Source organism: Saccharomyces cerevisiae, chromosome X, assembly GCF_000146045.2.
Source record: "Saccharomyces cerevisiae S288C chromosome X, complete sequence".
Lineage (NCBI taxonomy): Eukaryota > Fungi > Ascomycota > Saccharomycetes > Saccharomycetales > Saccharomycetaceae > Saccharomyces > Saccharomyces cerevisiae.
The window spans coordinates 135,982-161,749 of NC_001142.9; the positions used below are offsets into that span (position 1 = coordinate 135,982).

The 25,768-nt window shown below is 38.4% G+C and overlaps 19 protein-coding genes and 2 non-coding genes across 21 annotated transcripts; 10 read left to right on the forward strand and 11 right to left on the reverse strand.

Annotated features, from left to right (window-relative positions):
• Positions 1–390: 390 nt before the first annotated feature.
• On the reverse strand, positions 391–792 carry SNA3 (Sna3p; the record flags this gene model as incomplete). Its single annotated transcript, NM_001181584.1, has 1 exon — positions 391–792. The coding sequence occupies one exon, from the start codon at positions 790–792 to the stop codon at positions 391–393; it is 402 nt and encodes a 133-aa protein (NP_012384.1).
• Positions 793–1,397: 605 nt separating this feature from the next.
• On the forward strand, positions 1,398–3,389 carry DAS1 (SCF ubiquitin ligase complex subunit DAS1; the record flags this gene model as incomplete). The annotated part of the gene is made up of 1 exon (NM_001181582.1): positions 1,398–3,389. One exon carries the CDS (start codon positions 1,398–1,400, stop codon positions 3,387–3,389), a length of 1,992 nt encoding a protein of 663 aa, NP_012386.1.
• Positions 3,390–3,584: 195 nt separating this feature from the next.
• SNR128 lies at positions 3,585–3,710 on the reverse strand. The gene has a single exon (NR_132193.1). It is a non-coding gene; the product is annotated as an SNR128 (small nucleolar RNA).
• Positions 3,711–3,779: 69 nt separating this feature from the next.
• Positions 3,780–3,969, reverse strand: SNR190. Its single transcript, NR_132194.1, has one exon. It is a non-coding gene; the product is annotated as an SNR190 (small nucleolar RNA).
• A 486-nt stretch (positions 3,970–4,455) lies between these two features.
• On the forward strand, positions 4,456–5,157 carry RPA34 (DNA-directed RNA polymerase I subunit RPA34; the record flags this gene model as incomplete). The annotated part of the gene is made up of 1 exon (NM_001181581.1): positions 4,456–5,157. The coding sequence occupies one exon, from the start codon at positions 4,456–4,458 to the stop codon at positions 5,155–5,157; it is 702 nt and encodes a 233-aa protein (NP_012387.1).
• A 280-nt stretch (positions 5,158–5,437) lies between these two features.
• SMT1 (Smt1p) lies at positions 5,438–6,586 on the reverse strand (the record flags this gene model as incomplete). The annotated part of the gene is made up of 1 exon (NM_001181580.1): positions 5,438–6,586. One exon carries the CDS (start codon positions 6,584–6,586, stop codon positions 5,438–5,440), a length of 1,149 nt encoding a protein of 382 aa, NP_012388.1.
• A 724-nt stretch (positions 6,587–7,310) lies between these two features.
• IDS2 (Ids2p) lies at positions 7,311–8,720 on the forward strand (the record flags this gene model as incomplete). Its single annotated transcript, NM_001181579.1, has 1 exon — positions 7,311–8,720. The coding sequence occupies one exon, from the start codon at positions 7,311–7,313 to the stop codon at positions 8,718–8,720; it is 1,410 nt and encodes a 469-aa protein (NP_012389.1).
• A 458-nt stretch (positions 8,721–9,178) lies between these two features.
• SFH5 (Sfh5p) lies at positions 9,179–10,063 on the forward strand (the record flags this gene model as incomplete). The annotated part of the gene is made up of 1 exon (NM_001181578.1): positions 9,179–10,063. The coding sequence occupies one exon, from the start codon at positions 9,179–9,181 to the stop codon at positions 10,061–10,063; it is 885 nt and encodes a 294-aa protein (NP_012390.1).
• Positions 10,064–10,377: 314 nt separating this feature from the next.
• On the forward strand, positions 10,378–10,692 carry ROQ1 (Roq1p; the record flags this gene model as incomplete). The annotated part of the gene is made up of 1 exon (NM_001181577.1): positions 10,378–10,692. One exon carries the CDS (start codon positions 10,378–10,380, stop codon positions 10,690–10,692), a length of 315 nt encoding a protein of 104 aa, NP_012391.1.
• Positions 10,693–11,119: 427 nt separating this feature from the next.
• TIM17 (protein transporter TIM17) lies at positions 11,120–11,596 on the forward strand (the record flags this gene model as incomplete). Its single annotated transcript, NM_001181576.1, has 1 exon — positions 11,120–11,596. The coding sequence occupies one exon, from the start codon at positions 11,120–11,122 to the stop codon at positions 11,594–11,596; it is 477 nt and encodes a 158-aa protein (NP_012392.1).
• A 241-nt stretch (positions 11,597–11,837) lies between these two features.
• IRC9 (Irc9p) lies at positions 11,838–12,230 on the reverse strand (the record flags this gene model as incomplete). Its single annotated transcript, NM_001395034.1, has 1 exon — positions 11,838–12,230. The coding sequence occupies one exon, from the start codon at positions 12,228–12,230 to the stop codon at positions 11,838–11,840; it is 393 nt and encodes a 130-aa protein (NP_001381964.1).
• YAK1 (serine/threonine protein kinase YAK1) lies at positions 11,986–14,409 on the reverse strand (the record flags this gene model as incomplete). The annotated part of the gene is made up of 1 exon (NM_001181574.1): positions 11,986–14,409. One exon carries the CDS (start codon positions 14,407–14,409, stop codon positions 11,986–11,988), a length of 2,424 nt encoding a protein of 807 aa, NP_012394.1.
• Positions 14,410–14,979: 570 nt separating this feature from the next.
• RPB4 (DNA-directed RNA polymerase II subunit RPB4) lies at positions 14,980–15,645 on the forward strand (the record flags this gene model as incomplete). The annotated part of the gene is made up of 1 exon (NM_001181573.1): positions 14,980–15,645. One exon carries the CDS (start codon positions 14,980–14,982, stop codon positions 15,643–15,645), a length of 666 nt encoding a protein of 221 aa, NP_012395.1.
• An 86-nt stretch (positions 15,646–15,731) lies between these two features.
• YUR1 (mannosyltransferase YUR1) lies at positions 15,732–17,018 on the reverse strand (the record flags this gene model as incomplete). The annotated part of the gene is made up of 1 exon (NM_001181572.1): positions 15,732–17,018. One exon carries the CDS (start codon positions 17,016–17,018, stop codon positions 15,732–15,734), a length of 1,287 nt encoding a protein of 428 aa, NP_012396.1.
• Positions 17,019–17,522: 504 nt separating this feature from the next.
• On the reverse strand, positions 17,523–18,710 carry TIF2 (translation initiation factor eIF4A; the record flags this gene model as incomplete). The annotated part of the gene is made up of 1 exon (NM_001181571.1): positions 17,523–18,710. One exon carries the CDS (start codon positions 18,708–18,710, stop codon positions 17,523–17,525), a length of 1,188 nt encoding a protein of 395 aa, NP_012397.1.
• A 293-nt stretch (positions 18,711–19,003) lies between these two features.
• On the reverse strand, positions 19,004–20,146 carry GLG2 (glycogenin glucosyltransferase GLG2; the record flags this gene model as incomplete). Its single annotated transcript, NM_001181570.1, has 1 exon — positions 19,004–20,146. One exon carries the CDS (start codon positions 20,144–20,146, stop codon positions 19,004–19,006), a length of 1,143 nt encoding a protein of 380 aa, NP_012398.1.
• Positions 20,147–20,187: 41 nt separating this feature from the next.
• Positions 20,188–20,271, forward strand: YJL136W-A (uncharacterized protein; the record flags this gene model as incomplete). Its single annotated transcript, NM_001184637.1, has 1 exon — positions 20,188–20,271. The coding sequence occupies one exon, from the start codon at positions 20,188–20,190 to the stop codon at positions 20,269–20,271; it is 84 nt and encodes a 27-aa protein (NP_878101.1).
• A 297-nt stretch (positions 20,272–20,568) lies between these two features.
• On the reverse strand, positions 20,569–21,292 carry RPS21B (40S ribosomal protein eS21 RPS21B; the record flags this gene model as incomplete). The annotated part of the gene is made up of 2 exons (NM_001181569.1): positions 20,569–20,808; positions 21,269–21,292. 2 exons carry the CDS (start codon positions 21,290–21,292, stop codon positions 20,569–20,571), a joined length of 264 nt encoding a protein of 87 aa, NP_012399.1.
• A 914-nt stretch (positions 21,293–22,206) lies between these two features.
• LCB3 (sphinganine kinase LCB3) lies at positions 22,207–23,436 on the forward strand (the record flags this gene model as incomplete). Its single annotated transcript, NM_001181567.1, has 1 exon — positions 22,207–23,436. The coding sequence occupies one exon, from the start codon at positions 22,207–22,209 to the stop codon at positions 23,434–23,436; it is 1,230 nt and encodes a 409-aa protein (NP_012401.1).
• A 205-nt stretch (positions 23,437–23,641) lies between these two features.
• DPI8 (Dpi8p) lies at positions 23,642–23,866 on the reverse strand (the record flags this gene model as incomplete). The annotated part of the gene is made up of 1 exon (NM_001184636.1): positions 23,642–23,866. The coding sequence occupies one exon, from the start codon at positions 23,864–23,866 to the stop codon at positions 23,642–23,644; it is 225 nt and encodes a 74-aa protein (NP_878102.1).
• A 771-nt stretch (positions 23,867–24,637) lies between these two features.
• On the forward strand, positions 24,638–25,582 carry MRS3 (Fe(2+) transporter; the record flags this gene model as incomplete). The annotated part of the gene is made up of 1 exon (NM_001181566.1): positions 24,638–25,582. The coding sequence occupies one exon, from the start codon at positions 24,638–24,640 to the stop codon at positions 25,580–25,582; it is 945 nt and encodes a 314-aa protein (NP_012402.1).
• Positions 25,583–25,768: the final 186 nt, after the last annotated feature.

Genomic DNA, 25,768 nt, shown 5'->3' on the forward strand with positions numbered 1-25,768 from the left:
CAAGGATAAAACTAACATTAGGAACCCGACAACAGAACAAGCCAAAAAAAGGTGACGAAAGCTCCAATTTATATACGTCTCAAATTAACATTGCCGCCAACGCAGAGGTGCGCTTTCTCTGCTCCATGTGAATTAAATAAGTTCAATATTCTGGGAAAGAAGGATGAAGATAAAATAGACAATACTTTTCACATGCCGCATTTAGCCGCCGAAGCGCATACTTGGCCTCCGCATATTTCACATTCAACACTTTCGATTCCGCATCCAACCCCGGAACACCGGCACGTATTTCATAAAAAGGACGTGAAGAACAAAAGGAACGAAGAAAAAGGCAATAATTTACTCTATGTGTTATTTAGAACTACGGTGATAAAGAGCTCGTTCCGATCACTAAGTACGGCCGGAAGAGAGCTGTTGTTTGTTGTCCATCAAGGGCACATCGGCACCGGCCTCATCGTCTTCATCATATGCTGGAGGCTGTGCTTGAGATTCCTCTGCAGGGTGAGCTTCCAGGTCACGGTCTACGGCGGGCGCAGTCGCATGTCTGCGTGAAAGATCGTACGAACGTTCACTACTCGTTTCATATACAACGTAGCAAGCGTGAATGATTGCTGGGAAGAATAACAGTAGGAAGAGAAGTAAGTTCAATAGTGTATCCCTGTTGAACATACCCTTACGCTTCCAGACGGCCACTGGGGGAATGAAAACCGCCAAAACCATTAACAACAAGTCGTCCTTGTTGATGGAATAGCTCATTCGATGGTCATGGTCATTAATATGGTCTCTGTCCATTTCTAAATTATATTTGGTTGTTTGCTTTCTGCTGGGTTTTTATTTTTTAACCTAGCCCCTTTCCTGCAGCTGGCTCATTCGTGCTGTACTCTCTTTCCTTTATATACTAGTGAGACCTTTTCCCCCGTTCCCAAAAAGAAAAAAAAAAAAAAAAAAAGAAAACGAGCCTTCATCACGTGCATTAAAGAAATAGTAATCCCAACGCACTCATCCGCTATATACATAGCGAAAAACTATATGCCCACTTCACAAATACGAGTTTGCATGTATAATATATAAGATTTATAAATGTTGTAGGGTGAATGTAAACGTTCAGTAATATACCGGTATATCTATCAAGATACGATCAATGCAACGCTTTACTGCACTGCACTACACCCCTTTTCCTCTACTTGTTTTTCTTAGTTCCTATTTCCCTCTCAAAATGCACCTGTTCACCAGAGTATTCTTTCTCATTGCAAGTATTACCCTACTTTATCGTCCCACACAAAGAGGAATATATATAGATTATAAGCGAATTGTAGATTTCGATGGAGATCTGATTTCCGTGCAAAATATCCAGGACGTCTATACACAGTGTTTACAACTCAGCTTATATTCATATCATGCCATTTCAAGATTATTTTCAGAAGAAAAAAGCAGCGTTCATTAACAGAAACAATAAAAGTAACGCAGATGCTTCAGCGCTACGAGATATTAACGATATTAACATAAATTTCGCCGCCAAGAGCAAAAACTACGTGTTCCCGCTAACAAAGCTCCCCGATGAGCTCATGCAAGAAGTATTCTCTCATTTGCCGCAACCAGACCGCTTGCAGCTTTGCCTTGTGAACAAAAGGTTGAATAAGATCGCTACCAAACTGCTTTATAGAAGAATATATTTGAACGACTCAAATGTAGTGAAGAGTGACTTCATGCATCTCGCAATTAATTGGACCCTACTGAACTTGCCGTCTTCGTTGAAAGAAGAGGAGTCCCGCGATATCGCCAACTGCAAATTGAAAAAACTTATAGAAACACTGCAAAATAATATTCACATTACTGAAGTCATCCAGTGGATAAGGATCAACTGGGATTTGGACTCTACCTTGCAAAGGTCCATTCTCAGCATCCTTTGCAATCAGGGCAAGTCCTTGCAAAGACTAGAAAACGTCACTGACCCGGCTTGTAACGATATCATCTCCAATGGTCACTTTTCCAGGAGCAACGTCTCAAGTTTCGACATGGCTCCTCCAAATTCATTGCCTGAGATGGTTGTTCCCGAAAATTACATTCCGAATCTCACCAAATATCTTTCACAGCGTATCTCTTCTCGGCTTTCTCATATGACTTTATTCATCGACCCTTTAAAACTGTTCAATTATCTTTACCCTTTAGATATCAAGTTACAAATCATCGATTTAAAATTGCATTGGAGGAGGGAGTTTTACAATAATGATTATTTTGTTAAAAAGATACGACCCGGCAATCCTCTGACTAAACTATCGGAGGTTTTTGACAAGAGGACATTGAAAATTCTTACCATCATTTCTTGGAATGACACTTTGTTAAAACGCGAGACAGAAATGCTGAAAGATTTTAAAGAATTTGAGAACCTGGAAGATTTGTCTTTGATTTCTATTAAGCAGGATGTTCATATCCTCGTAGATCTTTTTAGTTCGTTAACCAATTTGAAAAGACTAAAAATGGATTTCTTAGAGGAGTATGTACCTGAACCCACAAATCCTCACATATTTCTCTCCATTCTTTTAGCTTGCTCCAAATTGCAATTCATAGATCTGAGATACGACGGTCTTATCCCACAAATCATCAATATTCAAGAAAATAAGTTCCAACTAAATCAGCAATGCAACTGCACAAACTGTCAAATAGTATTCAGTGACATTCTGAAGGGCAAAATATTCATGTTCCCTGAAGACTACTATATTCACGATCTTCAAGACATTGCTGCAAAGGATATTTTTAAAATGATGAAATACCTATCTTTGTTACCATACTCTAAAGCTTGTGATGCTTATCCGAGCGTTAGAACACAACCAATGAATTTGACTAATTTTGTGACCAAGATGAACCGCAACCTTTTGGAATATAGAAATTCTAAATCCCAGTTGGTGCCCAAAATCGTTAATAACCCACATCAACACTCCACCGTGACTTCCACATCAACCGCTCATATGAGCGAGCCCGAAATGATAATAATCGATGACGATGATGATGATGATGAAATTAATGCGGCCATTCCTCCAAGTAGTGATGACACAGCAGCTACAATTTCCACTGACCTGGAACTTCCTCATGAATCATTGACCAAAAGAGATATTATTATGTGTTATCACGCTCTTATCCATCACTTCAAGTCGATTTACGTTACTTTTTTGAAAAGTTTTCCTCATTTGAGATTCTTGATGTTGAATGACATTCCCACAATAGTTATGGAGGAGAATAATGAACGTATTTTTGAACCCGTCTTTTATCATTATGATTATAAGAGTAATCTGTATGGATGGTCAAAGGAATCGAACAAGAATCTGGAGAACGACAGCAACAACAACAATAATAATTCTGATACCATTGCAAGAATAGCCACTGTTATGTAATCAACTCCCCTTCAAATATATATATTTAATAATATATATTCAACGCATTTTTTAAGCTAGCAGGATTCAGATTACTGGTCTACTTCATATTAAGGAAATACAAGATCCATTCGGATGCTAGAAAAAAATCAACCAACTATTCCAATGTTGGTAAGCTGGTTTGATAAAGTAAACACAAGATACTACAGTATACGATCACTCAGACATCCTAGGAAGGTCTCTAAAGAAGAGCGGTCACCGAGAGTACTAACGATGGGTTCGTAAGCGTACTCCTACCGTGGAAACTGCGAATGTTAAGGAACCAGTCTTTCATCACCGTGATCATAAATTATATATATTATCTGTCTCCTCAAATTACCCACATTTGATAATCTCATGAGAAAAAATAAAGGCTCAGATCTGCATGTGTTGTATAACACTGGCAAGAAAAGTTCCCGTTTGCAAACACAAATGATTAAAAAAAAATGTCACAGAAGCAACATCTTTTCAAAATCATTCGCATTAAGAGAACGAGATAAAATCCCTTGTCGTCATGGTCGAATCGGACGAGGAAAGAAGAGACACCATTATCATCAGGGCCAATCAATTCTTCTTTTCTGTTTAAAAAAGTGTCATGAAATTTCTCTTGAGATTATTCAAACTTGAATGTATCAAATGGGAAGGAGTGCAATGCTGAAGTCGAAAGAGGAGGATTACTCTCATTCTTACTACATTACAGTCACTGCTGTTTGTTCTTATGTAGGGGAATTCTTATTAACCGAATGTCGAGATTATTATAACCTTACAGAAGGTTGTCCAGTATTTATACATTTTGTTTCTGCCCATAAAGCTCTAGAAAATGAAAAAAAATTTTCTTTTCAGCCTGAGAAAGTTTTTTCTTAGGGCAGCGTGTGGTTATTGGGTGTTGCGAAACTTTTTTTCTCAAACATGAAATTAAAGAAATGAAAAATTTTATCGATGAGCATTGAATAGCTCAAGTTATAGGGTATTCGGTATCATATAGGTCTGTGATCGAGTGAGCAGTGAGCAGCTAGGATTCAATAAACGGGATTAACAAAAAATTGATATGTCCAAGCTTTCGAAAGATTACGTATCAGATTCAGACTCTGATGATGAAGTGATATCAAACGAGTTCAGCATACCAGATGGTTTCAAGAAATGTAAACATTTAAAGAATTTCCCTCTCAACGGTGATAACAAAAAAAAAGCGAAACAGCAACAGGTTTGGCTGATCAAATTCCCATCAAATGTGGACATCTCCAAGTTAAAATCTCTGCCTGTAGATTTTGAATCCTCTACAACCATGACAATTGATAAACACGATTATAAAATCATGGACGATACAGATATTGAGTCCTCGTTAACACAGGATAACCTCAGTAATATGACTTTATTGGTTCCTTCGGAAAGTAAGGAAAGTCTTAAAATTGCTAGCACTGCCAAGGATAATGCACCATTACAGTTTGACAAGGTATTTTCTGTCAGCGAAACCGCTAAAATCCCAGCTATTGATTACAGTAAGGTAAGAGTTCCACGTAAAGATGTTCCAAAAGTAGAAGGCTTGAAGTTGGAGCATTTTGCTACTGGTTATGATGCCGAAGATTTCCATGTGGCTGAGGAAGTTAAAGAAAATAAGAAAGAACCAAAGAAGCGTTCACATCACGACGATGAAGAGGAGTCTAGTGAAAAGAAGAAAAAGAAGAAGGAGAAGAGGGAGAAGAGGGAGAAGAAGGATAAAAAGGATAAGAAAAAGAAACATAGAGATTGAATGCGTATGTGCGTATAACTGTGTGTAACATAAGATAAAAATGTGCATTTGTGTGTGTGTCAGTGATTTTTTTTCGCATTTACATATATAAAAAGGCATTTCTGCTGGTGGAAACTGATGAATGTTTTGTGTGGGCAATATTACTATTTAGTTTTGCATACTTAAATTTGTGTATACGATTAGAAATTTCAATATTTCGGGTGTAACACAAACGATTATTTTTTTCTTGATTTAGAGTCGCCATATGAATATTATTAACCTGCTTTTTCTGTGTTCTCTCTTATATGAGGTTCAATGGTAAGTGTGTTTTTAACTCGTGTTCTTCTTCATTAATCATCTTTAATACACTTCCAAGGTTGACCTGTAAATCTTCAAAGATTAGTTTATCCTGGCACGTCCGATGGATACTCCGTATAGAAATATCTAAGGATCTAATAAATTTGTATTGGTCCATTATTGGTGTGGACGGTTTCTTCGGTGACTCCAGCATTATTTTGCTTTGTATACTCAATTTTACGATATCAATTAACCATTTTTTGACCAATTTTGGTTCCTCTTCAACGCATTTCGAAATAGCCCTTAAAATACGAACAAGCAGGATTTGATTTTGGGTGAAAGAGAAACCATCATCTTTATTGTGGTTCAGGACCGTTAAATCAGGCAATATATGTGACTTTTCATACAAAGATTGATAAATTAAAATCAAATCGTTATTCCTCCAATTTGCGCCTAAAAGCTTAATGTAATGAATTATATTTTGACGAATATTATCTTCAGATACGTTAGAAGTTAGACATCTCCACAAAAGACGTCGCAGAGGAAACGGTAGATCACTGTAATCGGACAACCAACGAGGCTCGTAGTCTTTTCTTATTTGCACATCGTGCGTTCTATAATACAACAGGATGGATATCACTACTCTTTGGTATTCGTCAAACAAGGCTCTGTGCTCCCATACTTTATCGAATTTGTTGAACTTTTTTGAGAGCAAAATTTCTGTTATTTGACGCACATTAGTTAACTTGCCCACATACTGCAAAAGCAGCAGCCTATCATATAGATCCTCGGACGATGAACCTTGTAGTTCCTTCGAAGAAGAACTTTTGTTATCCGTTGCCTGGGTAACTATTGAGTTCAAATGTGAGAAAAGCACATCGTAATGAACAGCTACTTTTTGTTTCTTGGACTCTACTTCCGGTAGATTTGAATTCAGTATTCTCAGGATGTTCTCTATATGGTGATTTTGAAGATTATTTTCTTTAGTGCGTGAACGATTCAATAAGGAACCTTGTTCATTAACTTCAGAAGATTCAAACAAAGGCCCCAACAACTTCACTGGACCTTTGGTCAAGTATTTTAGAGTTGATTTCAGCTCATCATCTTTCGACTTCAATAGTCGGGTTGCTAACTGAGAAAAAGTCCTCCTCATAATCAATGATTCCTGTAGATAAAATTGACAAAAGGCAGCGCACGCACTATTTCCCTTTAGCCAGCACAATTACTTATGCGTGTTGTTGTTTAGGGTTCGTAAATCTATATTGAAACGCAATTTATATTCTACTGTTTTCTTTTCGCACAAACAGAAAACCGCTGTCACATTATTGTATGACTGTTGATATCGGACCATCATTTTCGACACTTTCATTGAGGGGAAAAATGTTGGTGTCATTACGCTCTCTACTCATGTCTTTATGTAAGTATACGTTTACAAGATTATTTATATGCTATGACACTACGGGTTCTCAACTTGCAGCAAAACAAGAAGCAGTTAGCGGCACATTTCGGTGCAAAAACTTATCAGCAGTTTTTGCTGCCTCTCTTTCACTAATCTAACTTACTATGTACGGCCGATAGCAGTATATTGTGCTTTTTACTGTCTTTTATTACTTTTGCTGTTGCTCTTGCTCTTGACTGTTCCCATCTTTGCTTCGGAAATTTCCCCATGCGCTGCAGGACAGAAACACAAGCATGATTGAAGCAATCGAATTGTGCAGTCGAGTTCAAAATTGGCAGAGAAGAAAAGAGGTGGAAATTGCAACACGAATCACCGCTTTACCACGCAAAGATATCTGGATTCTTGATATCAATCTTTTTCAAATATATTTTATTTATTTATCAAAAGGGCAAGAAAGAAAAAACGATTGATAATAAAAATGGATAATCAGCAGGAAAGTATATCTGAAGATATCACCGGTGATCTGGCCGCTGCTGTGAGAAAGTCATGGTCCGAGTCACAAGATAATCCATTACTGTTAAATTTTAATAATTCTCCCATAGGTACTCCCACTGATAGGTACTCCCCTGAACCAGCAACGATGATGGAAGGAAATGCAATGAATCTTTCATCACTTGCGAGAGGGTCGACACAGCAGCAGCAAAGGCTTTATGGATCTTCTCAAACACGCGAAAAATCTGATCAACAGCAGCAGGATTATCAGCTGTTCAAACATCATTATTCTTTGGGACAGGAGACGAGAGAGTCTGTTTCAGATATCCTTAACGATTTGACTCTAGGATCTCCGGAACCAAGCGAAAGGGCATCACCAATAAGGCAACCATCGGTGGATGTTCCACCTTTAACTACAAGGCGTAGTTCTATACAGGACGTTCAGTGGATAAGACATTTACTGAACCCAAGAAGTTCGTTTTCCGGCGCATCTTCCAATGAACCAACCAACTCTCCTGGGGATTTTCTTAATCAGAGCAGGGCTTGGATAACAATACTGCACGATTCATCGGCAGAATCTTTACAGGCTGTCATCGTATTGGCCGAGTCATTGAAGAATGTCAATTCTCAGTATAATCTCTGGGTATTGCATTCCAGTGAAGTCAACGCCTTTCAATTGGCCCAGGTAGGAATCAAGACGCTGATAATAGATGAATATATCAATTTATTCATGAATTTCGGCACTGGCTCGGGATTTAGCGCAAGTTCGCAATCGACCGAAACCAAGGGCGAATTGAATTTTAAGTGGTGCAAGCTATTTCTTTTTTTTTCGTTAATTGATCGATTCGAATTGATTTGCTATTTATCCCCTACATGCCTGGTACTGCAAAATATTGATGAGCTTCTAGAGAGCACTGAAGTATCTGACGAGATTGATAACGAAACTTGTGTATTGTTATCGAATAAGGTAAATTATATAAATGAAGATCTCGTTAGCGTGAACCAAGACCAATCTTCCGCTGAAAATTATGATGACGATCCTCAAATTATTATACTGAAGCCGAACAGGGCAGTAGCAATGTGCATTAAGGAATACTTTACTATTTACGGGAACGATTTTGAAGGTGAAAGTAAAAGGTCGATGTTTCATCAAATGAACGATTTACAGATTATGAAAGCATTGTTTGGCGATAAATGGAGTTATATAGATAGCGTTGGATACTGTGCTGTTCCCATAGCTAGCGTGCCAGCGAATAGATTGAATTATAAGATAATCGAATTTAAAATCCTGAAACCTTGGGAAAGACAAAACTACATTGCTGCCGGTCAACATCGAGAATCTATTATGAACAAGTGGCTAGATCTTTGGCGAGACTTTTTGAACCAAGCAAACTAAATAAGAATAGTACTGCTTTTCCGCAATTCTTCAATATTCATTAAAGGCGGTCCGGTACCCTCTTCATAGTTAATCCCATCATACTTATAATGTGTTTCATTAAAATGCAGTTATAATAACAAAAAATTATATTTTTTTTTGCTGAAACATGCCGGTACACCGTATTTGTAATCACTTCCTTTTGTATACTACCACATAGTCATTATCCTTCTTTTTAATTCCTTTTTTTTTGGTTTCCTTTATCATCACTATATCTGAAAGTTCAAGGTTATTTTAGCACTTCTACATTCTCGGGTGTGGCTAGAATTGGGCGGAATGAAAAAAAAAAACTATGTCCATCGCTTTACTAATTAGTGATCGCACCAAGAAAAACGAGCTGTACATTGCAATTGTACCTCTTTTTTTTTTCCTACTTAGAATCCCAATCGTAATTAATTCACTAAATTAACATCCTTAAAATGAAATTCGACAATGACAGTGAGAAGCAGGTTTTCGATAAGCTTAAAAAAGCGATTCCTGGTATTATCAAGGAAAAATGTGCAGGATACGATGAATTGTATGGTTACAAGTTGAATCCTGAAGGTCTTACACAAGAGGAGGTTGATAAATACTATGACGAAAAAATCGCCGATCGTCTAACCTACAAACTTTGCAAAGCCTATCAATTTGAATATAGCACCATTGTACAGAACCTGATCGATATTTTGAATTGGAGGAGGGAATTCAACCCATTGAGTTGTGCCTACAAGGAAGTCCATAATACAGAATTGCAAAACGTTGGTATTTTGACATTCGATGCAAACGGCGACGCAAATAAAAAGGCTGTCACTTGGAACTTATACGGCCAACTGGTCAAAAAAAAAGAATTGTTTCAAAATGTGGATAAGTTTGTACGCTACAGAATCGGGCTCATGGAAAAGGGTTTGAGCTTATTAGATTTCACCAGCTCCGACAACAACTATATGACCCAAGTCCACGATTATAAAGGCGTCTCCGTGTGGCGAATGGATTCTGACATTAAAAACTGTAGCAAGACGGTCATTGGAATCTTTCAAAAATACTATCCAGAACTGTTATATGCAAAGTATTTTGTTAATGTCCCCACCGTTTTCGGCTGGGTTTACGATTTAATCAAAAAGTTCGTTGACGAAACCACCAGAAAGAAGTTCGTGGTATTAACCGACGGCAGCAAGTTGGGTCAATACTTGAAGGATTGCCCATATGAAGGGTATGGCGGGAAAGATAAGAAGAACAATCTGACCAAGCAAAATGTCACAAATGTCCATCCAACAGAATACGGCCTTTACATTTTACAAAAACAAATCATCGAGGACGTTGAGTGATTTGTTGGCATGATCTAATAATAGTCTCTTATATAAACCCTATAATAATTTCTTATTTTTGCCTTATATTCAGGTAAATCACCATCTAACTGTATTATCTCTCACGTATCTTCACTTATATGGCTCAGAAAACACCGTACGAAACGAAGGGGCTGCGAAAATGTTTCTAGAAGGTAATGGCAATAATAGGGATACAGATCGATCAGATCCGCCTATATAAAAGACAACGCACCGAAGGTGAACAAGATCGCAGATAAAGGTATTTACAAGGGAAAAAAGTCAGCAAAAACAAGAGATAAGATAACAAGAAGAAGATGTTAAGGAGGGAAACTTCAACAATATACAGGACACACAAAAAAAGCAACAGTAGTATACTCAGGAGCCAGCGGGACCAGACTAGAGTGGATTCCTTGGTAGAGGAGTCTCCCATGGGCGATTTCGGGATCAATAACCAGCCTACACAGCCTGGCGTGATATACTACTTTGTAGAGCTGACTAATTTAGGCATACAGGAAAACACAAGCAGTAATAATAACAACAACAATAATCATGGTGACGATGAAAACGGCAGTCGATACGGCCACGGCAGCAGTCTGGGTGGAGACGTTCACTCTCGCCGTTGTTCATGAACTCCAGCATTATAAAGCATATCTAACAATACCATTCGGGTTATACTGAATAGCCCACGCACGGGTTCGGGGTTGTAACGATTATATGCATTTCATAACATGCCACTGTCAGTGGCGCCACGGAAGGATAGCGGGACTTTATCAAATCATTAATTTCTGTGCATAAAGTGTATAGTATATTCATATAGATATGTATATATATCATTGAATACAGAAATCTTCGGGTGTATACAACGAACATTCATCGGACGCCTTTTTTACTGCTATTGTTCAACAAAGTGGGTAACCCGGCATTCTTGCGCCAAAGTTTCCATTTTTATGCCAAATCCAGAGGATAAAAGCACTATTCTCATCAAAAGATGGAAAAGCTGTGAAAGAGTCAAGTTCAGAAGAAAGCGTTAAGAAAAATAGAGTACACGGGAGCGTTATGTCAGCCGATCATTCGAGAGATCCATGTCCTATAGTCATACTAAATGATTTCGGTGGTGCTTTTGCCATGGGTGCCATTGGTGGTGTTGTTTGGCATGGGATTAAAGGTTTTAGAAATTCGCCATTAGGTGAGCGTGGTTCAGGAGCTATGAGCGCCATTAAAGCGCGTGCTCCCGTACTGGGTGGTAATTTTGGTGTGTGGGGTGGTTTATTTTCGACTTTTGATTGCGCTGTGAAGGCCGTTAGAAAGAGAGAGGACCCATGGAATGCTATCATTGCAGGGTTTTTCACTGGTGGCGCTTTAGCTGTAAGAGGTGGTTGGAGGCATACAAGGAACAGTTCGATCACGTGTGCTTGTTTGTTGGGTGTGATTGAAGGTGTGGGACTAATGTTTCAAAGATATGCTGCTTGGCAAGCCAAACCTATGGCTCCTCCTTTGCCCGAAGCACCTTCCTCTCAACCTCTGCAAGCTTAGGCATGTAGACATTATATGAGCCATTTTTTCATCGTTGTTGGAAGTACCCTTATTCGGCATGTTTTTTGTTACATAAATGACGTATCGCACTAGCCTCCTTTACGTTTTTACTTTATTTCAGCCTTTTATTTCAAGATTACCAACCATTTCTCTCAACCATGTACATATTATATATTGAAAAAGTACCATACTTCATCTCTGAAGAGAAAATATCAACAAGCCAAAAGCTAGTGCAGAAACTTTATAATGTTACTTTATTAATTGTAATGACTATACGTATAAGGAAAATTAAGAAAAGGCAAAATTCATATTTATTTAGTATATCATTATGGCACCAAGCCGTAATAAAATGAAATGGGTAGTTAAGAAAAGTCAGACAAAATAACGATTTATTCTTCGACAATGTGAAGTTTATTGAACGCGCTTGTTGGCCCTTCTTGAACAGAATGAGTAACAGCAAAATTATTGGAGATGTCGCCAGATGTATTCTCCTTCCTTTTACTGATAGCACCAATGTCGACGCTATCAGCACCACCAGTGGCAGAGCTAGGATTATAGACATAGTTGTGGCCTGCATTGTTACTAGAGTCGTTCGCACTTCCATATTCACTTTGCTGGCCTTTTGCATCGTCATGTTTTTCTGAAGGACCCGGTAAAGACGATCCTGGAGGAAACCACTCACCTGTAAACTCCTGCTTTGTTATGAAGGGGTGTAGCATAGCTTGTTGTGGTGTCCATCTTTCTAACGGGTTCAAATTTAGCACACCGCCTAAAAAGTGGATCAAACACTCCCTATTCTGCATTTCTTGGTCGATAAGTTCTTGGGAGTTCTGTATGCTTTTAGGATACCTGTAGTTTCTAATAATATCTGGTAACTTTCTCCACTTAAAATATTGTTTACTGGGCTTTTCCACTATATTGTATTCTCTGCAAAACTCTTCAATAGTTTTCATACGATGCTTTTGTGTAGAAGAAGAACTTTCTTCTGGTGCCAATTTCTTCATAAATTTTCCAGAGTTTTTACCCATATCTATCATCCACGATGGAGGATATCCAAGCGTGTCTATTATTCTTGTTAATTGGTTATATTCAGAAGCGCCTGGGAAGATCGGTATACCCAAAAATAATTCAGCAACAATACAACCTAACGACCACATGTCAATACTGGTTGAATACGGTATACCCAGTATAATTTCAGGAGCACGATAAAACCTGGACTGGATGTATGTATAAACGGTTCTTGCCTCTTCGCAAGATGAGCCAAAATCAATAATTTTCAATTCCGGCTTATCAGGTGCGCAGAGCAAGATATTCTCTGGCTTCAGATCGCAATGAATCAGTTTGCTTTCCTTCAAAACGCATAACGAATCCAGTATTTGAGTGGTGAATGTTCTGATAAGTTGTATAGAGAGCCCATGAAATTTGTTTTGTTTTAATAATTCGTACAAATTATTGCTTAGTAATTCAAACACTAAACATAAGTGGTTCTTGTGGACAAAGGAGTCATACATCCTTAAAAAATGATGTTTATTAGTAGGGTCTATCTTTTGATTCAGTAGCTCTAAAATTTTAGCCTCCGTTATACTTTGAGTCAAATATTCTGTCCTCGATTTAACCACTTTTACAGCCAATATCTCTTTCGTCAGCAAATTTTGACATTTGACCACTTGACCAAATGTACCTTGACCCAAAATGTCTAGCACAAGGTACTTTCTGTTCTGCTCTACACCCAAAACGTCATTTACATAAAGAATATAGTCACTGTTTATGTTGTCGAATCCGTTGTTACATTTCCCTTCACTGGGCTTCGTAAGTACTCTCTTGGGGTTTTTGGACGTTTGGTAGGTAAATTCTGGAGAACATAAAGAATATGTGGTAATCAGGCTTTTCGTGACACTGACTAGGGGAGATATCGTCTTGGAATTGAGCGACGCACGTCTAAACTTTGGAGTAGCATTTAAGACAGGTTGAAGATCGTTTTTAGAGTTGCAAAGTTGCATCTGAGGAATGGACAATTTCTGACCTTGTACTTCATCTCTTCGTAACTGCTTGAAAGGGGGTTGTAGTGGGGGACTTGTACTAGGAGGATATGCGCTAAGCCTCCTGTAAGGTGACATGACTGGTATGGAGTTTGTTCCTTGATTAGTATTTGAATTTAGGGAAGAAAAATTGGACGAATAATTAGTTGCAGCCAGACTCTGCCTTCTTTGGAAATCTTGACGATCATAAAGGGAGGGAACAAATCTGGATCCAAATTGGGAAGGATGGATAGCGCCCTGCTGGTATACTTGCTGTTGTTGTTGTTGATAGCCAGAAGGATACTGGCCACTGCTATTTCCTGCCAAACTCGTATTAGAGCTGGTGTAAGCGGGATAACTATCGTACTGGAAAGGATTTGGGGCAGGTGCCCTGGCTGGAGGTACAACGAGACTAGATTTACGTCGTCTGTACGCATCTAGACTTTCGTTACTGTTTAAGTCATCGTATTGAGGGGGATACACCAGGTTTTGTTGAGAATTAGTTACTTTTTCCTCATTCCAAGGGTTAACAAAGCAAAATTGAGAATTCTGTTGTTGTTGTTGTTGCTGCTGCTGCTGCTGCTGGTGATGATTCTGATGCTGCTGCTGTGGAGACCTTTGAGAGCCTTGATTTACGTACGATGGATTCCATATACCTCTCCCCATATGGCTATTGTCTGGGCTTGCTCTACCCGAGCCCATACTAGCATCACTGTGGGTCACAAGGGTCGGGCTCAAGGAGTTATTCATGTTGCTATTGGAGCTGGACGAGTCGTTATTATTGGATGAGTTCATGATTGCTCAAATTAGCATGTGAAAAAAAGATAACGAAATTATGTTCCCTTGCACAATGGCTGTTGCTCTTCACCAAAATTCTTCTTTCGATATATTCCCAAATCTAATAGTGAGAAATTTGTGTAATACCCCCAGTAATGGCCCACCAATTGTTTCCTTATATCTGTTTAGCATTGCGACTCATTCATTGTTCAGCCCAGAAGGGGTAAATCTGAGGAGGGGGCATTGCTTGCAATGGTTCAGAAGGGGCGGTTAGGGTTAATAAAGCCATCGCGCTATTTTGATATTTTTATTAGGCCTTTTATATTTTTTTTAGTTTTTTTCTCCAAATCCTAAATCCTTTTTAGGTGTCATTTACGTGCAACGCGACAATAGTGATATTGTCATTCTTCAAACTTTTTGCAAGGTAGCTATTAAACATACCTACACACATACGTACATGCTTAACGGTGAGACAAAAGTAAAGAAAGAGACTTGAATGGGTTGCTGCATCTTAATAAGTTGAGTTTGAGGGCGAAAGTACACAAATATTCATCCGTATTGAAAATATATATATAAGAATATAGAAAAATGAATGTTTCTACATCAACCTTTCAAACAAGACGGAGAAGATTGAAGAAAGTGGAGGAAGAAGAAAATGCAGCTACTCTACAACTGGGCCAGGAATTCCAGCTGAAACAGATAAATCATCAGGGTGAAGAGGAGGAATTGATTGCCTTGAACCTAAGTGAAGCCAGGTTAGTAATCAAAGAAGCTCTTGTAGAACGTAGGAGAGCATTTAAAAGATCGCAAAAAAAACACAAGAAGAAGCATTTGAAGCACGAAAACGCCAATGATGAAACTACGGCAGTAGAGGATGAAGATGATGATCTGGATGAAGATGACGTCAACGCTGATGATGATGATTTTATGCATTCTGAAACTAGGGAGAAGGAGTTGGAGTCTATCGACGTTCTGTTAGAACAGACAACGGGAGGAAATAATAAAGATTTGAAAAATACCATGCAGTATTTAACAAATTTCTCCCGATTTAGAGACCAAGAAACCGTCGGGGCAGTTATACAGCTTCTGAAAAGCACTGGGTTACATCCTTTTGAAGTGGCGCAACTAGGTTCTTTGGCCTGTGACACAGCTGATGAAGCAAAGACTTTAATTCCAAGCTTAAACAATAAAATATCAGACGATGAGTTGGAAAGGATACTAAAGGAATTGTCAAACCTAGAAACACTCTATTAATAACTGTATGTATACGTGTGTGTAACTAGTAATGAATTTTCACCCTGTGGAAGTTAGGCCTATTTAACAGGAAAAAGGACAGGATTTTAAATCTCGTCTTGCTCTTCTTTTAAGAAATATTTGCCGCTACCGTTTTTCCACCATCTCATCAAACAACTATGTGGGGTTATATCTATGACACTTTCATCATCGCTTTTGCATCTACACCTCTGATCGAGCCTAACAGCGTAAGATGCTGGACAGGTGCCAAACGGTGAGTGAAAATAGCCAAGTTCGTCAAAATGAATGATTTCGTCAGGTCTCAGCAGTAGGGAGACACCAATTGAATGTACAGGTGCGTCACCCCACCTTTCGTAGTAAAATCCGCCCTTGGCATCTAAAGTTTCAAAAAAATGCTTATATTCGTCACTTCTGAAGAAATTCAAGTCGCCAATCTCAAAATTCGACCAAAAATGGCACAAATTGTAGTCAGAGTTTGCTTCAACAACGGGATAATGCTTACCAACTAGCCCTGAATCGGTCAAAAATGCATAGGCACTGTCCTCTTTACGTAAAATGGTCTCTTCGCTGGCCACTAAATACTCCTCTACCGCGTCCCATAAGGTTGGTATGGTTTCTTCATATTCATATAATGATATGACAAATCCGTATTTTTTGCCCTTCAATCTCATAACTCTGAACGGGTCATATGGGAAATCGCAATAATACTTGACATTGGGTTCCACCCTAAAGTAGTAATCATAGTTGTCCAGTATTGACTGCCGGAAAAAAAAACCAGAATTAAACCGACACATATTTCTATATGACTTGGATCCCCCATATAAAACACCCTCATCCTCCATGACTCGAAGTCTTTCTTCAAAAAGTGTATCGTTAATCCATTGCGGCCGATTCCAATCTTCTGGTGGTATTAAAGCATATTGGGTCTTCCCACTCGCCATTGATGTTGTAGCTTCAATGAAGTCTTGATCGAAAGGAACGTCATTTAGAAAAGTCCAATCATAATGATACTTGTTGTTAAATCTGTCCTCTAATGATCTCATTGAATCCAATGCCCCTTCTAATTCTGAATTTCTCACCAGCATTAAAATTGTTGCATTTTCTCGTAGGTGAAAAGAATCAGAATCATTCTGTCTGGTATAATTTAAAGTGTAGTCGTCGTAGCTATTGCGGGAAAGTTTTACTTTAGGAAAATAGTTTCTTCTTCGACTTGTATCATATTGTTCTTTTACTCTTTGGGAAAGAGCAGTATACGTACTGTCAATCTTTTGGTATTTTCGTATGAGGAATAACTCTTTGCCAAAAATATAGATCATAAAGGTCCATATTGGTAAGAATATGCCAACGATGTATAGCGAGCCTCCTTTTGCCATTTTAACAATTTCTGATGATAAACTTCTTTAATTTTGATAGCGACTTCCAAGCATTAGATTTGGAGATGATATGAATAAGCAGTGACAGATTATTTCTGCAGATGAAAAATAAAGAGGCGTAGTACTTTGTCTTTAACTTTCCTTTATTAAAAAAATGTATAGAAAATTTCCAAAGCGACCAGTAAAACAGCTAGTTACTCTTCACACACAAAGAAAAGAAGAAAATGAAGGGGAAAGTGGTTATGTGGCAGGTATAGCGAATAAAGAATTTAATTAAAGAATACATTTAAAGCAAATTTTCAACACAAAATATTGAAGGAATAATCAGAAAATTATTTAATTATTGTACATATTATATATTCAAATATTTATTATGAAATATCCCTAACAAAAAGACAATAAAAGGATAATCAATAATAAAAACAAATATGGGCAAAATAATATCATATAGGGGGTCAAGATAAGATAAAGGTAATATAGTTATGGATTTCTTCTCCTTAGAGATTAGTTCAACAAGGTAGCAATGTCGGATGGCAATTCTTCAATTTGAGTGGAGTAGAACTTTTCTAGTTCTCTCATAGCGCCAACGTCTTCGTTAGTAACAAAGTTGATGGCAACACCCTTTCTACCGAAACGACCACCTCTACCGATTCTGTGAATATAGTTTTCTTTGTTAGCTGGTAAGTCGTAGTTAATAACCAAAGAAACTTGTTGGACATCGATACCTCTAGCCAACAAATCAGTGGAGATCAAAATTCTGGAAGAACCACTTCTGAATTCCTTCATGATGGTGTCTCTTTCTTGTTGTGGTAAATCAGAATAGATGGCAGAAACGGTAAATTTGTCGTTTCTTAACTTAGTGGTCAATTCTTCGACCTTTCTTCTGGTGTTACAGAAGATGACAGCTTGAGTAACGGAGATAGAGTCGTATAAATCGGTCAAACACTCGTATTTGTATTCTTCTTCTTCAACATTAACGTAGAATTGTTTGATACCTTCCAAAGTCAATTCATCCTTCTTAACCAAAATTCTAACTGGGTTTCTCATAAATTTGGTGGTAACTTCCAAGACGTCATTTGGCATGGTGGCGGACAATAGAACAACTTGAGTGGTTGGTGGAAGTAAGGTGAAAATTTGGTAGATTTGTTCCTTGAAACCAGAAGACAACATTTCATCAGCTTCATCTAAGATGAACATCTTGATCTTGTCAGTTCTGAATCTACGTCTTTGGATGTTGTCAAAAACACGACCTGGAGTACCAACGACGATTTGAGCATCTCTCAAACCTTCAGCGTCTTCAACAAAGGAAGTACCACCGATACAAGCGTGGACCTTGATGTCCATGTGGAAAGCCAAAGCCATGACAACCTTTTGGATTTGCAAAGCCAATTCTCTAGTTGGAGCCAACATCAAAGCTTGAGGAGCCTTGACAGAGGTGTCAATTCTTTGCAAAGCAGCAATGGAGAAAGTACCGGTCTTACCAGTACCAGATTGAGCTTGAGCCAAGACATCGTGACCTTCAATAATAGGCATGATGGCACGTTGTTGAATGGCAGATGGTTCTTCGAAACCGTAACCGAAAACACCTCTTAACAAGTTTTCGTCCAATTCCATATCATCGAACTTGTAGACGACCTTGTCATAGTTGGTTTGAATTTGGGATTCTTCAATATCAGTAATACCTTCAGACATATTGCAATTACTATTTATTAGTTTCTTGTACACACCAGTCCTTTGTTTAGCGAACCTTTTTTTTTCCTACTATGTGTATTGGGATCTGCTGTTTCCTTCTCCTTGAGATGAGATTTCTTTTATATATGATGCTGAAAAAAAAATAAAAAAATTTCGAAAAAAAGAAAAAGGTACGCAAAATCAACGCTTTCACCCGGCCTTTTGTATTCGTCTGATGTGACGACTGTACAGCTAATGTATACTATGTAGTAGTTTAGTTGAATGATTGATAGCTAAGAGGTAGAGGGATGGCATCAGGTATCAGGCTTTGGGAATGCTCTTTGGACGCGGTCTAAATAATCCGTAGACTCCCAATCAAATTTAAAAGCAGATTGCGGCTTAGATGTCGGTTTCTCAATATCATGTTTCTCTGCAGTACTCTTCTGCGAAGCATTTCGATCTACTGAGGTTATATCCAGGTCAACGTGCTTTTGATTTTCTCTTTTACCATGATTCAACAGGTCTTGAAGACAAGGAGGTTCGTGGTAAAAATTTGTCTCTGTTTCAATATTGCCCAATTGCAAGTGTGTGAAGTAGTTACTTAAGTGGCATTCACTATAAAGTTCACGCTGTGTACTTCTCCACAGCTGGTAATAGTGGTCGTCATAGTCAGTTGTATTACGGGACCATGGCTTAAACGTTCCAATGAAGTGAATAAGTCTGATGTGTTGTTGGAAAAAATTCATGGCTGGTGAAGACTGGTATCCGTAGTTGGGCATGGTTACGTTGTAGGTGAAGGGGAGGCGTATCCATTCCATGAGTGGAGACACCTTATGCAAAACCTCTTTGCTGTAGTTGCAAATAGGATTAAAAAATTGATTGAAGATTCCTTGATCAGCACCATCAATCGATACAGTTTTAATCAAAAAATCTTGTAAACTTGTTGCCATATCTAAATCAGGAATTAGTAGTAGTACACCGGTGTTGAACATGTCAGGCCATCCGATGTCTGGAACCGCAGCAATCTGGAATCTTGTTTGTTCAGGGTATAATCGTAGGATTTCAAAAAATTCTTTATTTAATGGTAAAGTATCAGCATCTAAAAATAAAACCTGATCGAACTGCACCAGTTCCCACAGTCTAGCCTTGAGTAAAGTATGAGATAGCTCAGGCCTTTTCAACAGTTCAAGATTTGCCTTATTCTTCTCTATGCTCTTCTCTTGATCCTTTAGCGGTTCAATAATGATAATCTCTTTAAAAAGACTTCTAATTAAAGCTATTTCCTGAGGTTTAAACTCATCTCCAAACAATTTTTTTTCAATTAGCAGGCATAAGGTTATCTCATCTTCCACTACAGCGTGTTTCAAGAGTTTTTGTAATTGGTACGCTAAAGTCAATGCGCCAGGTAAATAGTCCCGTGAATACAGCAATGTACAGATGGCAACTTTCTTGGCCATAGCTCCGTAACAAACCTTACTTCTGATAGATATTCAAAAAAATGACACGATGTATAAGTAAAAAAATGCTTTTGGAGGTGGATGCGCTATCCTTGATCTACTCCCCTCATCTTTATATGTCATAGTAAGTGTAAACAAAACCCTTAACGGCTACCGCGCGGTGACGAATCAATGCGATTTTGTTTTCGAACAGTGCTATTTCAAGGATAACGAAAAATCTACCTAGATTGGCACATCAGTGCCTTATTTTCCGTCTTTGCCTCTTGATATATGTTCTTTTTTTATTGTTCTTTTGTTATTGTAGTTGTTGCATGTACGTAAGTTATATATAGATTAAATATTGATAATATAATAGAAAATAAATGATAGGGAAACGTTGAATAAACGACTTCCCCTCTTCTTTTTATTCAATATTTATCTTTTTAACGGGAGTAAGACCAAACGTTCTTCAACAAACCATCGTTTTGAGCCAAACGGTTCAAAGAGTCATCGGATTCACCTCTGGATCTAACGTAACCGGACAAAGCGTAAGTGATGTATTCACCTGGAATGGCGCGGCCTTCTTCATCAACCTTGGCAACGTTGATTTGAACAGAAGCGTGGTCATCGGCTTTGATGATTCTGTTGGTAGCAGAACACTTTCTTGGAACATATAATTCAACCTAGTAAAAAAAGAAATTATTCAATGTTAGTACATTTGCGCTTATATTCTTGTAAAATTATTCTGCACATGAATGAAAGAAAAGTTCTAAGAGTAGTTCTGGAATATGGAAACCCACTAATTCGGAATTATGATGTCTTTTCAGCATATCTCTCTTGGGATTCCAATTTTGTCGTTAAAACGCCACATTTCTTAGAGATGTGTACTTAGACCACACATGATAAAGTATCAGGTAACACTTGTGCCAATTTAAATGGGTTATTTGCATTTTCTTGAATTTGATGTATTACTAACCAATATGATTATAAACCCATGTTGGTCCCACCCTATTTGTACCACTAATCTTGCACACTTAACTTATTATAATTTTATTTTTCTGTCGATGCTCCCTTGTCTGTCCACGCTTACTCAGTCCTCTTCTTTCTTCCTTTGCGCGCCATCATCTGCTATAATTTACGTACTAATTGACCCTTATCGTTTTCCATTTTGGCTTATTGATATTCTTTTATTTTTTTATCAGATTTTTAACTGAAATTCCCCTTTAAAGTCAAATTCGTTAACAATGTTTATAAAACTTTCAATCCTATAATCCTCAATTACTAGTTCTTACATTATACAGAGCCGAGATTCGCTTCAAACGGACCCACTAGCCAGCTGGTATGGTTCCCACCACCGATGAAGAGAACCAGAATAAAGGCAGTGGTCTCACTAGCGAACTCGCTCGAAGCGTGCCCACCAGCTCCCGGCGAGAGACGCGGCGAAACATAAAGCATTTATTTCATTCCTTAAAAGTTATGGAGATGTATGGATGTATAAAGTGTACGGGTGTAAACACATTGTCGTCAAAAGGTAATCTCCCCAGAAGTTTTCACTCCTATATAGAAACACGGATACAACCTCGATAGTGCTTTCTTTGTCCCATTTTATTATGCTACTTGTTGCATTATTTTTGGTTTTTCAAGCCTACGTTTTGGACTCTCAGTCCCTGATGCGGATAAGTATTTTACATAATTTACGTTACTATGGCAACAGTACATATGTAGAAAAGTGAAAGAGAAAAAAAAAGAAGAGAGAACTTAAGTAGATGTATGTTCAACCAGCTATTGTTGGAACCAAATATGTGCAAAATATCGCCAGATATTCATTTCACGAATAACAAGGCAAAAATGTTGCAAAAAATGTTTCTTAGTACCAAATTGAACTACTGCCTTTATCATGTGACTGAACTACGCTTGGCTGTTTTGTTTTTCCCTCACCTTGCGCTAAAGTTGTCGTCACATTATAAGGGCAGTAAGAAAAAGCAGAGTTTAAGAAAGTTTGTTTACATACAACCATCACGTAGAGGAAATTCTTCAAACCTACCAGACCAGCGGACACAAGCCATTTGTATAGATAAAAAATGGTAGATGGACTGAATACCTCGAACATTAGGAAAAGAGCCAGGACTCTCTCTAACCCCAATGACTTTCAAGAGCCTAATTACTTGCTGGATCCCGGTAATCATCCCTCAGATCATTTTCGAACTCGAATGTCCAAATTTCGGTTTAATATTAGAGAGAAGCTGTTAGTGTTTACCAACAATCAATCATTCACATTAAGCCGCTGGCAAAAGAAGTACCGTTCTGCGTTTAATGATCTCTACTTTACTTATACTTCCTTAATGGGATCGCATACCTTCTATGTTCTGTGTTTACCTATGCCCGTGTGGTTTGGATATTTTGAAACAACAAAAGATATGGTTTATATCTTGGGATATTCTATCTACTTGAGTGGTTTTTTTAAAGATTACTGGTGCTTGCCCAGGCCTAGAGCACCTCCATTACATCGAATTACGTTAAGTGAATATACAACGAAGGAATATGGTGCTCCAAGCTCCCATACAGCAAATGCAACAGGAGTGAGTCTCTTGTTTCTCTACAACATCTGGAGGATGCAAGAATCTTCTGTCATGGTCCAACTATTGTTGTCATGTGTGGTTTTATTTTATTATATGACTTTGGTTTTCGGTAGAATATACTGTGGGATGCATGGCATATTAGATTTAGTAAGCGGTGGGCTCATTGGAATAGTGTGTTTCATTGTTAGGATGTATTTCAAGTACAGGTTTCCGGGTTTACGCATTGAGGAGCATTGGTGGTTTCCTTTGTTTAGTGTGGGATGGGGTCTTCTTCTTTTGTTTAAACATGTTAAGCCCGTAGACGAATGTCCTTGCTTCCAAGATAGTGTTGCGTTCATGGGCGTTGTGTCAGGTATTGAATGCTGTGATTGGTTGGGCAAAGTGTTTGGAGTCACCCTGGTGTACAATTTGGAACCTAACTGTGGCTGGCGGTTAACCTTAGCCAGGCTGCTGGTGGGCCTACCGTGCGTTGTTATCTGGAAGTACGTGATCAGCAAACCGATGATCTACACGTTATTGATCAAAGTTTTCCATCTGAAGGATGACAGAAACGTTGCGGCAAGAAAAAGACTGGAGGCCACGCACAAAGAAGGTGCAAGCAAGTACGAATGTCCATTATATATTGGAGAGCCCAAGATTGACATTCTAGGTAGATTTATTATCTATGCTGGCGTTCCATTCACCGTTGTAATGTGCAGCCCCGTCCTATTTTCCCTCTTAAATATAGCATAAAACAAAAGGAACAAAAAAAAAAAAATAGACAAAATGTAGTGTAAATGTATCCGTTTCTAAATTAAGTACTTATAAAAAAATATGTAACTGAAAAAGTCATGTTGTATAAAAATTTGAGGCACCGTACCAGGACCCCAAAAGAAGAATAGGTTAAAGTCATCATCATTAATAAACCAGGAAAGAAAAGAGCATAATTAAGATACGCCTACAACTTTGGCGCGTGAGCCAAGTGTCTTCTGGTAGCTAGTGAGGCACTCAAGGGACCATATGTCTTGGCATTTTCTCTATATTCCTTAAAAGAGTTGAACGAGTTGCCCGGAGATCTCTTGAAAATAGTGCTGGCCATGGCGCTAGCGGCTATCCTTGAGACACCCGCGGAGGCGGCTGAAGAAGAGACGGCGGCGGCTAATCTGGTACTTTGGGCGATCATTTAATACGTTTATTTACTGTCTTATGAATGTAATATTTAAACTTGTGCGTAATCATTAAAACAAAGGTGAAAAATCACATTAAACATCTCCCTACATTACTTTCGGTTTATTCTTTTATATGTGTGAAACTTTCTCTCTGCACCAGGAAGTGGTCATGCTTGATGCTCGGCTCCCACCGGAAAAACTAACTTGCGGGCGGGAAATTGATCCCTGAAGTCATGCCCCTCACCTTCATTCGTGGATCTTATCTCCAGAGCAACCAAATGTGGAAATGGCATGACACCCCCCCACACACGTTCCGCCCACTTTTTTTCAAATGTGTGACACACCCATACCCCATAATGTTGCACGTGACAGGTTTGTATCACGTGCTTCTTAGGGTTTTGTTTTAGGTCTGAGACATTTTAGGGTTTTTTTTCATCAAGTCTAGATCGTTTGTAACGAACGATTGCTCCTTTTTTCTTTTTTTTTTGCTTTTTTTTTATACTCACCGTTTACTGTCATTATGTCTCTCGAGAAACTGGGCGTGTGTGCTAACCAAGACTGGATCACCTTTACATAGCACTTATTGCATTTCTTGGTGTTTCGTACCCTACAATTGACAAAAGTAATTTTGTCGTTCATTTCTTCATCGATTCTTTCCTCTTTCAACAACTTCCTTATTTTATCTTGGGATCGTAACTTCACTTAATTAATCACGATTCCCATATTCGTTAACACCTCTTAAGGTTTGCTGTAAATATATTTATGTTATAAAAAAAGAAGATATTATGGTAGAAAACTCGTCGAGTAATAATTCAACAAGGCCAATTCCAGCAATACCTATGGATCTACCCGATTATGAGGCGCTCCCCACCCACGCGCCATTGTACCATCAACTTATAGCGGGTGCATTTGCTGGTATAATGGAACATTCAGTGATGTTCCCGATAGATGCCCTTAAGACGCGAATACAATCAGCCAACGCGAAATCGCTGTCTGCCAAGAATATGCTTTCGCAAATATCTCACATCTCTACTTCCGAAGGAACTCTAGCCCTATGGAAGGGTGTTCAGTCTGTCATACTAGGTGCGGGACCTGCGCATGCAGTGTATTTTGGTACGTATGAGTTCTGCAAAAAAAATCTTATCGATTCGAGTGATACGCAAACGCACCATCCTTTTAAGACAGCTATCAGTGGTGCCTGTGCCACCACGGCATCTGACGCATTAATGAACCCATTCGACACAATAAAACAGAGAATCCAACTCAATACCTCGGCATCAGTATGGCAAACCACAAAGCAGATTTACCAATCTGAAGGTTTGGCAGCATTTTATTATTCTTACCCAACCACCCTAGTAATGAACATCCCATTTGCAGCATTTAATTTCGTCATATATGAATCATCCACAAAATTTTTAAACCCATCAAATGAGTACAACCCCCTCATACATTGTCTGTGTGGCAGTATCAGCGGATCGACATGTGCGGCGATCACAACACCTTTAGACTGCATAAAGACAGTACTGCAGATAAGGGGCAGTCAAACAGTTTCGTTGGAAATTATGAGAAAGGCGGATACTTTTAGTAAAGCAGCCAGTGCCATATATCAAGTTTATGGCTGGAAAGGGTTTTGGAGAGGTTGGAAACCAAGGATAGTGGCAAACATGCCGGCTACTGCTATATCATGGACAGCTTATGAATGTGCAAAACATTTCCTAATGACGTATTAGTTGGTTCTTACATGTCATATTATTTTCCATTCATTTTGCATCTCAGAAGATTATGTGTATATTATCATTTTCCTGTTGTGACTTTATGTACATTTATATATACAAATTTAATTTGATAATCCCAAAGCTTGAGCTCTTTCCCTCAACGAAAAGTTTTCATTTTTTCTTCATTACTTTATATATCTA